General features: G+C 41.2%; 1 protein-coding gene across 3 annotated transcripts in view; it reads left to right on the top strand.

The window, feature by feature from the left end:
• Positions 1-13,814, top strand: part of dnai7 (dynein axonemal intermediate chain 7) — an 82,346-nt gene that overhangs the window by 14,981 nt on the left and 53,551 nt on the right. For 2 of the 3 annotated variants that reach the window (XM_072562320.1, XM_072562318.1), the window contains 3 exons: positions 7,975-8,079; positions 9,202-9,339; positions 10,339-10,485. In XM_072562320.1, the coding sequence (XP_072418421.1) occupies positions 7,975-8,079; positions 9,202-9,339; positions 10,339-10,485 (390 nt within the window). Of the gene's footprint in view, positions 1-6,505; positions 6,564-7,974; positions 8,080-9,201; positions 9,340-10,338; positions 10,486-13,814 lie in introns of those variants that run through there. The other variant, XM_072562321.1, reaches the window with a different exon arrangement.

Below are 13,814 nucleotides of genomic sequence, written 5' to 3'. Positions count from 1 at the left end.
ATTGTGGGGGAGAGGAGTGAAGTGGTGTGAAATAGGCTGCCAATTCATTATCCCTTGATTTGCCCTAAACATCACGCCACAGAGCACTGTTGCATGAGCTGTGATTTACGTTCTCAAGCATCTCAAGTTCTAAGACTCCTTGACTGTGATAGGAAGCATACAGCCAAAGCATGTCACTTCCATAATAAGATAATAAATCAAAGAACTGCGATGCTGGAAATCTGACTCAAAAACAGAAATTGCTGGAGAAACTCTGCAGGTCTGACAATATCTGTGGAAACAAAATACAAAACTGTTCTGCAGAAGGGTCACCAGACTCAAAGTGTTAATTCTGTTTTCTCCCCACAGATGCTGAGTTTCTGCAGCAATTTCAGTTTTGATTCACCTCCATGATGTTTTGTATCTAAGTTTGTGACATTTACATCTACAATAAAATATTTCATGTAGCCTTTCAACAACAACTTGTATTTATTTGGCATTTTAAATATAGTTTTAGAAAAAAATCACAAAGTACTTCACAAAGTTTGACACTGAGCCAGTTAAGGGAATATTAGGACAGGCGACCAAAACCTTGATCGAGAAGCTGGTTTTAATCAGTGTCTTAAAGCAGGTGAGAGGGAGACAGCATTAAGGAGGGAAATACAGAGATTTAAAGCCTGGACAGCTGAAAGCACCGCATTGCAGTGGAAATCAGAGAGGCATTTAGGCCAGAATTGGGGGTGATTTATGTGGATTGCAGGGATGGAAAAGGTTACAGAGTTAGCAGTCATAGTAACTCATAGAGTCATAAGATATACAGCACGGGAACAGACCCTTCGGACCAACTCGTGCATGCTGACCAGATATCCTAACCTAATTTCGTCCCATTTGCCAGCACTTGGCCTGTATCACTCTAAACCCTTTCTATTCATATATTCAACCAGATGCCTTTTAAATATTGTAATTGTACCAGCCTCCACCACTTCCTCTGGCAGCTCATTACATACACGCACTACCCTCTGCATGGAAAGGTTGCCCCTTAGGTCCCTTTTAAATTTTCTCTGCCATCACCAAGTTTCCCCCTCAACCTATGCCCTATAGTTCTGGACTCCCCAGGGTGAAGACCTTGACTATTTACCCCTAATTATCCCATGCCCCTCATGATTTTATAACTCCTGTCACTCAGGAAGCCCTTCAATAACTTGCCCACCACCGACGTCAGGCTCACCTGTGCATAGTTCCCTGGCTTTTCCTCGCCTTTCTTAAATAGTAGCACCACTTTAGCCAGCCTCCAGTCTGGCACCTCACCTGTGACTATTGATGATACAAATATCTCAGCAAGGAGCCCAACAATCAGTTCCCTAGCTTCCCACAGAGTTCTAGAGTACATATGATCAGGTTGTGGGGAGTTATCCACTTTTTTGCATTTTAAGATATCCAGCATCTCTTCTTCCATAATATGGACATTTTTCAAGATGTCACCATCTATTTCCTCACATTCTATATCTTCCATGTCCTTCTCTACAGTAAACACTGATGCAAAATAGTCATTTAATATCTCTTGCACCTTAAATGGTTCCACGCATAAAGCTGCCTTGTTGATCTTTAAGGCCCCCTATTCTCTCCCTAATTACTCTTTTGTCCTTAAAATATTTTTAAAATCCTTTTGGATTCTCCTTAACCCTATTTGCCAAAGCTATCTCATGTCCCCTTTTCACTCTCCTGACTTCCATCCAACTGCTTTTATACTCTTGTGAGGATTCACTCGATCTCTGCTGTCTATACCGGACCCATGTTCCATTCTTTCTTTAACCAAAACCTCAATTTCTCTCTTCATCTAGCACTCCCTACACAACAATTGTTGTTGACTGGGTGCGAGGCATTACCAGAATGGAGTATAGAGAAGGAAATGGGACTGCGTCCGCCATCTATGCATAAGATAACCCCACAGGTGGTTGATGAAGGAGTAAAGCTCTCTGAAAGCTAGAGCTTCCAAATAAACCTGTTGGACTATAACCTGGTGTTGTGTGATTTTTAACTTTGTACACCCCAGTCCAACACCGGCATCTCCAAATCATGACTAGGCAAGGGTCACCTGACACAGTTTATGCACCAAGTGGACCTCAGCTGAAATGAGGATCAAATCTGCACTGTTGATATCATATTGAACGATGTGTTAGGCGTCGAGCCAACTAGGCTAATTGGTTTCCAGAAAAGCACATAGAAACAAAAAGCACAATAATGAAAAGTCAGCACGGATTTCAAAGGAGAAAATCTTCTTGACCAAATTTAATAATATTTTTTAAGGCGGTGGCCATGAAAGTTGACAATGATAATGCAGTTGGAGTGAGGTTCGGAGATGGTGATGTATACTAGGGTTGAGGGTGTAGAAAATACCTGGGGGTGACCAGAACTTAAGGGGCAGCCCCCCCATTGGGAAACGGGAGCCCTTGATGGCCCAAGGTGGAAACAGGATAATTTATTGCACTTCACTCCACTCCTAAATCTTCTCCTGTCAGCCTCAAAATTGCAACAGAGGGTATGAAAGTGGAAATGTCCCTTAAATTACCATTAGTTGTTACTGGCTTTGGAGAATTCCTCTACTACTTATGTCTGCCTTCTATTCTGTCTAGTAGTCACTCTCTCCCTAACTTTGTGTAATATTCTGAACATATGTGGTGATCACCTCCTGAAACAATCCAAATTCTATACACTGGCTAGACTTCTCCTTGAGCTTAAGCAACTGATGGCACTTTCTACATGCAAAGTTTTCTGGAATGTATGGAGTGTCCCGGAATTCAATGTAGGTGTACCATTGTAGTCAATACACTGACTTCTAAATCATAGAGATCCTGATAGCTAAAATACTCAGCACTGAACTCTCAAAATGTAAGTTGGACATTGACCTTAAAAACTCTTTAAATAAAACTGATCTCTGGAAGACCGAGATACTAAGTAGTTAAAACAAAAATAAATTAAAGACACTGGAAGTGATATCTATACATCCAGAACATAGGACAAAAGTAGACCATTCAGCCCCTCGAGCCAGCTCCATCAATCAATAAGATCATGCCTAATCAGTAGCCTAAGTCCATATGCCTGCCTTGGGCCCATATCCCTTGATATCCATGCTTAACTAAAAATTGTCTGTCTCAGATTTGAATCTAACAATTGAATTAGCATGGCCTCTGTTTGAGGAAGAGAGTTCCAAGCCTTCACTACTTTCTGTGTGGAAGTGCTTTCTAACATCTGTCCTGAATGGCCCAGCCCTAACTGTAAGACTACACCCTCGATTCTCGAATCTTTAACCAGTGGAAACAGGTTATCTCTATCTACTCTGTTTTTTCCTATTAATATCCTGAAAATCTTGATTAGTTCAATCCTTAACATTCTAAATACTAGAGTAAAGACCTAGTTTGTGTAATCCCTCCTCACAACTTAACCCGTGAAGTCAGGTCTCATCCTTGAAAGCCTGCATTAAACTCACTTCAGGCATAAAACATCCTTTCTAAGGTGGGGTGGCGGATCTGCTCACAGCACTCTAAGTGGGTGTAACTAGGGTTTTGTAAAACTGCAGCATAATGTCTGTATCCTTATACTCCGGCTCTTCAGACATGAAGACCAGCATTCATTAGCCTTCTTGAATATTTTCTACACCTGTTTGTGGCATAAAGGTCTATATACCTGAACCCCCAAATCTTGTTGGACCTCCACAGTACTTAACTTGGTGCCTTTTAAAAAATACCCTGATAGGTCTCTGTGGATAACTTCACAGTTACTTAATTAATATCCATCTGTCACAGCTTTGCCCATTCACCTAATCGATTAATATTCTTTTGGAATTTTATGCTGTTGTCAATGCTGTCATTAGCACTGTCTACAGTGCCCAATTTTGTGTCACCAATTTTAGATATATGACTTTTTATCCTATTATCTAAGTTGTTAATGAATATTGTGGATAATTGAGATGCCAACACAGATCCCTGAGGGAGACTACCAGTCATGTCCTGCAAATTACCCATCATTTCAACTCCCCGTTTCATGCCATTCAACTAGTTTCCTATCCATGTCTTTGTCCTCAATTCCATGAGATTCTATTTTAGTTAACAGTCTCTTGTTATCAAGAGCCTTCTTTCTGGTAGTCCATTTAAGAAAACGTCCATCGACTTAGCACTGTCTCACCACCTTTGTCAGCTCTTCAAAAAACTCTGAGCCTTGTCGGGCATGACCTATCCTTCATGAGTTCATGCTGATTCTCCGATAAACTGAAATTTTAAAAAGTGATCAGTTACCCTATCCTTGATTATAGACTTCAACAATTTCCCCACCACAGATGTTAGGCTAACTAGTCTGTAATTCCCTGCTTTCCCTCTGTAACCCTCCTTAAAGAGCAGAGAGATAGGAGTAAATTTCCAATTGAGAGGTGCAACTCCAGAATATAGGGAAGTCTGAAGAATTATGATTAGGACAATGGCAATGTGCTCTGCTACTTCCTTTAACATTTGTGGATGAAAGCCATCAGGTCCTAGGGATTTTTCACTTTTTGTTCCATTAATTTCCACACTATTGATTATTTACTTAAGCTAATTTTATTTAGACCCTGTCCCTGATCCTCTGTTAATCTCCTTGTGACTTCTGGGCAAGCTATCCTCCTTTTCTACTGTGAACACTGAAGGAAAATAATCATTCAGCATGTCTGCCATCTATCCATGGTCACTGCCAGTATCCCCAATCTCAGTCGTTTGTGGACCAATAGTAATCTTAACCAGTAAGGGTTGGATTTAAAGTGCAGTGGAAATAATACTGCACTGTTCTTTACAAAGAGATTAGAGAAGAGATAATGAACAGTCAAGTCTGCCTTTCCTGTGACCATGACAATCAGGCCAAGGGGAGGAGTTTGAATTTCACTAATACCTGAAAAGCATAATTTTGCTGCAATTAGAAATCTGAAATTAAAAAAAAACAGATTAAATGACACAAGGATTGACAGTGAAAGATTGATGAGAATAGTCATGTGATGAGTGAAGAAACAGAAAATATTTCTAGATGAAGAGTGCATGGCAGATGAATGGATACTGTCTGAAAGTGGAAAAAAAAGATGAGTGAGATCAATCAAAATTGGCAAAATGAGGCCAGAGGTTATGATTCATAATTGTTGGAATTAATGCTAAGACTGAAAGAGTTATAAAGTGCCTTTTCATCATTTATAAGTTTACGCTGACCTTCGTTGGAACCTTTCAGATTGAAGACAAAGAGGTTCAGAGTGGGAGTTTAGAATGTTAAAATGTTATATGAGCAGAAGCTCATGCCATGCTTACAAATTGAAAGCAGGTGTTCTGCAAGTAGTGACTCAATCTCCATTAGACACCACTGTCAAGATGAAACTGAACTGTGAGCAGCAAAAGTGCTATAGTCAATTGCAAGGTATACATGTAAATAGCTAGTTAACCTGAAAGAAGTATTTAGGGCCTAGGATGGGGAGAGAGGAGATAAAAGAGCAAGTTTCTATTTCTTATGCTTGCATGGAAAGGTGTAACGAGAAGGAGATGGAATGTTGGGGGTGATTAAGGAGTGGACCAGGGTGTTCAGAATAGAATGTGACTTCTAAATTCTAGAATGGTACAGGAAAATGTTTGTTTGGCAGTGGCTTTATGCTAGATTAGAGTGGTGCTGGAAAAGCACAGCAGGTCAGGCAGCATCCAAGGAGCAGTAAAATCGATGTTTCGGGCAAAAGCCCTTCATCAGGAGTACAGGCTGAGAGCCTGGAGGGTGGAGAGATAAATGAGAGGAGGGTGGGGCTGGGGAGAAAGTAGCATAGAGTACAATAGGTGAGTGGGGGAGGGGATAAAGGTTGTACTCTATGCTATTTTCTCCCCACCCCCACCCTCCTCTCATTTATCTCTCCACCCTTCAGGCTCTCAGCCTGTATTCCTGATGAAGGGCTTTTGCCCGAAACATCGATTTTCCTGCTCCTCAGATGCTGCCTGACCTGCTGTGCTTTTCCAGCACCACTCTAATCTAGACTCTGGTTTCCAGCATCTGCAGTCCTTGTTTTTACCGAGTGGCCTTATGCACAGAGTGGTTGAATGGCAGAGGGTTATGTGTTAAATATAGAGCTGCTGGATGGAAATTAAGGAGGGGGAAGCAAATGAATTATGGGAAGGCAGGAAAAGGCTGGGATGTTGCATGAAATGAACTGGACAAACCTGTGGGTTTTGTCACATGTAGTCAGGGAATTCCTTGGGGTTAAAGAAAAAAAGAGATATGGGAAGCACTAGTATGGAAGGTTGCATCTTCAAAACAAAATGTGATGGAGACAGAGCCAGGGATAGGGAAAGCAGGATGTGAGGAAGTGCATTCAAGATAGTTGCAGGAATCAGAGACCTTATTGTGAATATCAGAGAAATCAAGGAAGGAAAGTAAAGGGTTGGAGATGGGCTAAATGGAAGGTGAAAGAAAGGTGGAAATTGGTAGCAAACTCGATAACGTTTTCTATTTCAGGGAAAAAGCTAGAAGTAGCAACTTTACAGTAATTAATATACAAAGTGAGGAAAAGGGCCTTGTTTGGACACACCCCATGAAGGGTAGGCAGTGCTTGCAGCCATCTGTGTACCTTGCCAATACATTTGATTTGGAGGATGTGGGTGAAGTCGTGGGGAGCTGCATTTGGGTTGGGGGGAATGGTGTGGAGGTAGAGATGTGGTGTGATTGGATATCTGCAGTAAAAAGAAGGTGTTTAGATGCAACCTCTTCACAAACCAGAAGACATCAGAAGGGTCATGGTGCAGGTAGGAAGGGACTGAAAGAGAAAACTGAGTTAGGGCAAGAAGAAATTCTTTCAGTGGGGCTTAAATAGACTTTAAAAAAAGGTCTCCTACCTTGACCTGTTTATTAGAATGATAGAACCCCTACAGTGCAAAAAGAGACCATTCGGCCCATCAATTCTGCACCAACTCCCCCACCCTATCCCCATATCCCCACATGCAGTTTTCACTGTGGCAAAACCACCTAATCTGTACATTCCTGGACACATGGGGAACTTTTTTAACATGGAAAATCCACCTAATCTTTGGACTATGGCAGTAAACAGGAGGAAACCCACACTGACACGAGGAAAATGGGCAAACACTGCACAGGCAGTTAAGATAAGACCATAAGACATAGGAGTGGAAGTAAGGCCATTCGGCCCATCGAGTCCACTCCGCCATTCAATCATGGCTGCTGGGCACTTCAACTCCACTTACCCGCATTCTCCCCGTAGCCCTTAATTCCCCGAGACAACAAGAATCTATCAATCTCTGCCTTGAAGCCATTTAGCGTCCCGGCCTCCACTGCACTCAAGATTGCTCAAGATTGGAATTGATCCGGGTCCTTGGTGCTGTGAGTGCTAGCTACAGCGCCACTGTCACTGAGCCACCCCAAGTGTTGATCTTGTGAAGGAGGTCTATTTGAGGATGGGGTTCATGGAGCTGGTGGCTTTAGGGAGAAAGATATCCAGAAAAGCTTAGGTTTCACTTGTTTAAAGCCTGTTATATTTATTTAACATAACTCTACCCCTGTAGAGACAACATATCGAATAGGACCGACTGAGCTGCCATTTCAAAGGGACAGGCATCTTTGTAACTATTCACCATGAATATACTCTAGAATTAGGATTAGGATTACCCATAAGCAAACCAGTGGGAGTTCAGCTGATGTCTTCACAATTTATTTAGCTTGTAATAATATGTACACTGACTTAAAATGGTAAGATTTTTATTGCAAAGAAAATCAATCTTTCCTGCCAAGTTGAATTGAATTGGACAGAAATCTGTGACTGCATATTATGCATGACATACTGAGTATTTCGCAAGCTCTCAAACAACAGTTCCTTAAAATGTTTTCTTTTGAAGTGCTAGAAAATTATACTGAGTTTCGATTAAATTTAAATTATACACCCGAGCAATTTCTTATAATATAACTGATATGGATTGATTTGCTTTCACATCAAAATAGGATAAAGCACGCAAAGAACTTGAACTACCTGAACTTTACCAGATTTTGGAAGGAAATAGACTTACTATTCAGAAGGTGCACAAAAGCCAGAGAGAAATGAAGAAGGTAATGTTTCTCAATATTGTTGCCTAGTGTAGGCTGTTATTCCCTTGATTTTAGAAGATTAGGTCTGTTGAACACTTAAATATGAAAGCAGTGTTGTTGTAAATTGCCTTTGTTTTATAAGATTTATACATTTAATGTGTCTGAAAGTAATAGTTTATATCGACAATGTTTTCTCTATTGGGAAAGCCCTGAACAAGGGAACATAACCTTAAGTTAAAAATTAAACAGTTCAGGAAGCATTTCCTCAGGAAGCATAGTGAAAACCTGGAACTCTGTCTCTCAAAAAGCTGTTGAGGTGAGCTTGAATTGCACCCTCCCCTGCCCCAGACACTGCTGACCATCTCATTCATGTCAATATTTTTAGACATAGAGATTGGGAATGAATAGTTTATTCCGTCTCCAGCATACTTGCAGATGGTGCATTCCAGTTCCTACCCTCCAGTTCCTAATGCTTTGCAGCATTAGCTTGGCTATTGTGACAAAGTCTTTTGAGTGAGTTGTAAACCCATGAAATTCTGACAGTTAGGAACCAGCCTGGTATAGAGATAAGGAAACTTTGGGCCTACATCTGCTTGCAATCATTGCATAAAGCACACTTGGAGCTGGGGGACTGACTGAAGAATTTTTAATTCTGAAATTTGGAAATGTAGTTTTGCCATTTATGTGGTAATTCACAAATCTAGTTGTTTAGTTTCAGATGTTCTTTAATTTGAACACAAGTTGTTTGTGAAAGCATTTCTTTATGATCATGATGAGCAGACGTTTCATCTTCAAAACTGGGATGACAGAAAGTTGGATGATTGTTATTTTAACAACAAATTATGATTTTTTTAATGCAAAATATAGAAATTTCTATTATATTCAGCAAAGCTATCTATTTAATAGTGGAGAAAGCCCAAAAGAGCACAAGGTGACTGGGCAGCATCAGACATTGAATGGGAGTGATGATTTTTTTAATATTTTTAAAATTCAGAACAAATTATGATGTTCCTTGATGAAAAAGGCACTCTGTTCCTTTCAGTTTGCAGCATCACCTTTTAGATTGTGATGTTAAATATTTGATCCAAATGATCAATGTTTAAATAAGCAACCTCTTGTTGTTATTACTTGTTGTTCCTTCAGTGGCAACGTTACATGCGCTGCGATGGCACTCCTGATCCAACAATACCTCAGGAGATTAATACTTTCATAAACCTTTCAAAGGAGAATCCAAATACAGATATAAAAACTTTGCTTGAAGGAGGGAGAGTAATATTACAGGTAAGCACTTAACTCAATAAACATTGTCAGCCTTAGATTGTTGTTGGGGAAAAAAAAACAAGTTTCTTTCTCTCTAGGCTTTGTTTCCTTTCATCTCATGCAATGGAACACTGGGACGCAATAATAAACTACCAATTTTAGAATTACTATTTGATAGGTAGATCAATTTTATCTAGTTTATATTCACTATCCTGGTAGATGATCCTTGATTGTGAAGGTGTTGACTAATCATAGCAATTGATCACCTATCAGTTAATGTAGTAATGACATGACAGAAAACTAATTGGTAGAAAGCTTTAGTGACTGTAGTTCTCCAAATTTTGAATTTATCTTCCTGTGTTGAATTGCTTATATATTGGTTGAAGATGATAGAGTGTCAGGATTAGGTTTATCATCACAATATTAATCCACTACAACAAAAAATAAACACTAGTTGCATTGTCACAAAACCATGTGTTTGCAAATCACCCATGTGTATCTGTCCTTATAATAGGTTGGATATAATTTTTAAAGAAATATACTTTGAACTCTTCATGGAGGCATTTATATCCAATGTACCTATAAGGAATTCTGCAGTTTGATGGAAATTTGGCTATAGTGATCACTACATTGTAAAGTCCTCAGAGGTCAGCTCTCACCCCTTATATGGTGTTTAGAAGCTATTTGCTATTTTCTCTCTCCTGTGGATTCAAGTTTCTTAATGCTTGCTCCATGCACATCATCTTTCCTCCTTGAGACAAGCTCTTCAAACTGGCATGGCCTCTCTCACTCTCTCTTGCTTGGTTAGAGATTTTACACCTGCACTTGCACAGGTGAAACTAGTAAAGGTTGCTTCCAGAAACAAATTTTCAAAACAGTTCTATTTCTTCAGATTATTCTCTTACTTATATATTGAGTCATTTCATTTAGACATTAGAAGTATTTAACAAAAGCTTCTGAGTTCTGTATATGAAGGCAACATTTAAATCCGCCCTGTGACTGTCATGAAATGTGTTACAGCTTTTGGATGAATTGGAAATGGTATTACGTGACACTCCACCTGATGAGTTGCCAGAGGGAATTTCAGACCAGTATCAACAGACCATTTGGGATCTTCAGGAACTTCTCTCCAATATAAATGATAAAGCAACTGATATCCTCCTAAAGGTAGATGCCTTAGCAAATTATTCAGATTATAAAGTCATGGAGTCATACAGCATGGATACAGACCCTTTGGTCACCTAGTCCATGGCAACCATTTTCTAAAGCTAAGCTAGTCCCACTCGCCTGTGTTTAACCTATATCTCTCCAAATATTGCCTATTCATGTACTTATCCAAATATCTTTTAAATGATGTACAGACATCCACCACTTTCTCTGGTAGTCATTCCTCATGCGAACCTGTGTAAAAAAGGTGCCTTTTAAAACTTTTTTAAAACTTTCTCTTCTCACTTTAAAAATATGCCCCCTAGCTTTGAACTCCCTCACCTTAGGGAAGAGACCTTTGCTATTTGCTTTATCTATGCTGCTCATGAGTTTACCTCTATAGGGTCACCCTTCAACCTCCTATGCTTCAGTGAAAATTTCCCAGCCTATCCAGCTTCTCCTTATAACTCAAACCCTCCCTGGTAACACCCTGATAAGTCTTTTCTGAACCTTCTCCAATTTCGTAGTATCTTTCCACTCTCCTCCCTTGTCAGTCTTCTGCAGGGACTGTTTCCTCCTGGACAACCTTGTCCATTCTTCCTTCACTCCCAACACCTCTCCACAGGCCTATAGCACCTTTCCCTGCAACCACAGAAGGTGTAACACCTTCCTGTTTACTGCCCTTTTCCTCAGTATCCAAGGCTTCCAGGTGAAGCAGTGTTTTACATGCACTTCACACAATCTAGTCTACTGCACTTGCTGTTCACAATGTGATCTCCTCTACATTGGGGAAACGAAGCTTAGACTGGGTGACTGCTTCGCAGAATGGTAATGTTCTGTCCGTAAAAAAAGACCCAGAACTTCCAGTTGCCTGCCACTTCAACACACTGCCATGTTCTTTGGTCAACATCTCTGTCTCAGGCTTCCTGCAGTGCTCCAGTAAGCTCAATGTAAGCTGGAAGAACAGCACCTAATTTTCCACTTGCGAACTCGACATCGTTCTGGACTCAACATCAAGTTAAACAGCTTTAGAACAAGGGCCCTCCCATGTCACTATCACGAACCCCACACACCAGGTCTTGTTATCACATTGTCTGCTATTATACACAGCCCACTCTTAGCGACTAACAGGCCCCATTACCTTCCTAGCCAGATCATTATCCACTTCTTTGTCTGTCCAACTGTTCTTCTATCTCTCTTTGGGCTTTATCCCCACCTATCATTTACTCCTCACCTTCTCCCCCGCAACCTTATCTTTTGCGTATAAACTGACATTTACCTAGATACCATCAGTTCTGAGGAAGGGTTATTTGACTCGAAATGTTAAATCTGATTTCTATTGACAGATTCTGCCAGACCTGCTGAGCTTTTCTAGCAATTTCTGTTCTTGTTTCTGATATACAGCATTCACAGTTCTTTCAGTTTTTATGGCATTAACAATTACCGTATTAATACCTAATGCAGGGTTTACTGAGACTGGTAGATCAATTATTAACAATGTTTGTAATGTTTGGAAACTCTCTTTTTTGAATTATACCAATGGCAGGAATATGAGGAGGGAAAGATCTTGAAGTACGGTTTTGTCCTTAAGTAAATTTAAGCTATTAGGGTTATGGGAGAAAGCGTGATGAAAATAATTGTATTTTATAAAACATAGGGTGGTCAATAAGTTACAGTGGTGCTGAGATTATGTTACTGGAGTACGTATCTGTAATATCACTGAGGGTACCTAGGCTTGCTGCTGTGTTTCAGTGAAGCCCAATGCAAGCTTGATGAGCAGCACCCACAGTTTCCAACCTCGTAGTGCAGGAACCCCGCACCGCCCGATTCTACCTCCTTCCCAAGATCCATAAGCCTGACCACCCTGGCTGACCCATTGTCTCAGCCTGCTCCTGCCCCACCGAACTCATCTCCACCTACCTCGATACTGTCCTATCCCACCTATTCCAGGAACTCCCCACATACATTCGAGACACCATCCACACCCTCCACCTTCTCCAAGACTTCCGGCCCCCAACGCCTCATCTTCACCATGGACATCCAATCCCTCTACACCTCCATCCACCATGACCCGGGCCTCCAAGCCCTCCATTTCTTCATCTCCCGACATCCCCAACAGTACCCTTCACTGACACTCTTATTCGTTTGGCTGAACTGGTCCTCACCCTTAACAATTTCTGCTTCAAATCCTCCCACTTCCTCCAGACCAAATGGGCCCCAACTATGCCTGTCTCTTTGTCGGCTATGTAGAACAGCTCATCTTCTGTAGTTACACCGGCACCACTCCCCACCTCTTCCTCTGCTACATTGATGACTGCATCGGTGCCACCTCGTGCTCCTGCGAGGAGGTTGAGCAGTTCATCAACTTCACCAACACATTCCACCCTGACCTTAAATTCACCTGGACCATCTCTCACACCTCCCTCCCCTTCCTGGACCTCTCCATCTCCATTAATGATGACCGACTTGACACTGACATTTTTTACAAACCTACAGATTCCCACAGCTACCTGGATTACACCTCTTCCCACCCTACCTCTTGCAAAAATGACATCCCGTATTCCCAATTCCTCTACCTCTGCCGTATCTGCTCCCAGGAGGACTAATTCCACCACAGAACACACCAGATGACCTCCTTGTTTAGAGATCACAATTTCCCTTCTCACGTGGTTGAAGATGCCCTCCAATGCATCTCATCCACATACCACACCTCCGCCCTCAAACCCCACCCCTCCATCTGTAACCAGGACAGAACCCCCCTGGTCCTCACTTTCCACCCTACCAACCTTTGCATTCCTAAAAAGAGAGCTCAGAAGAGCCAGGAGCAGACATGAGAAGTTGTTGGCAGATAGGATCAGGGTAAACCCTAAGGCTTTCTATAGGTATTTAAGGAATAAAAGAATGACGAGAGTAAGATTAGGGCAAATCAAGGATAGTAGTGGGACGTTGTGTGTGGAGTCAGAGGAGATAGGGGAAGCACTAAATGAATATTTTTCGACAGTATTCACTCTAGAAAATGACAGTGTTGTCAAGGAGAATACTGAGATACAGGCTACTAGACTAGGTGGGATTGAGGTTCACAAGGAAGAGGTATTAGAAATCCTGCAGAGTGTGAAAATAGATAAGTCCCCTGGGCCGGATGGGATTTATCCTAGGATCCTCTGGGAAGCCGGGGAGGAGATTGCCGAGCCTTTGGCATTGATCTTTAAATCATCATTGTCTACAGGAATAGTGCCAGAAGACTGGAGGATAGCAAATGTGGTTCCCCTGTTCAAGAAAGGGAGTAGAGACAACCGTGGTAATTATAGACCAGTGAGCCTTACTTCAGTTGTTGGTAAAGTGTTGGAAAA

Source organism: Chiloscyllium punctatum, chromosome 44, assembly GCF_047496795.1.
Source record: "Chiloscyllium punctatum isolate Juve2018m chromosome 44, sChiPun1.3, whole genome shotgun sequence".
Taxonomy (NCBI): Eukaryota; Metazoa; Chordata; class Chondrichthyes; order Orectolobiformes; family Hemiscylliidae; genus Chiloscyllium; species Chiloscyllium punctatum.
Note: the sequence above shows the minus strand (reverse complement) of the source record. Positions and strands in the feature narration are given on the sequence as shown.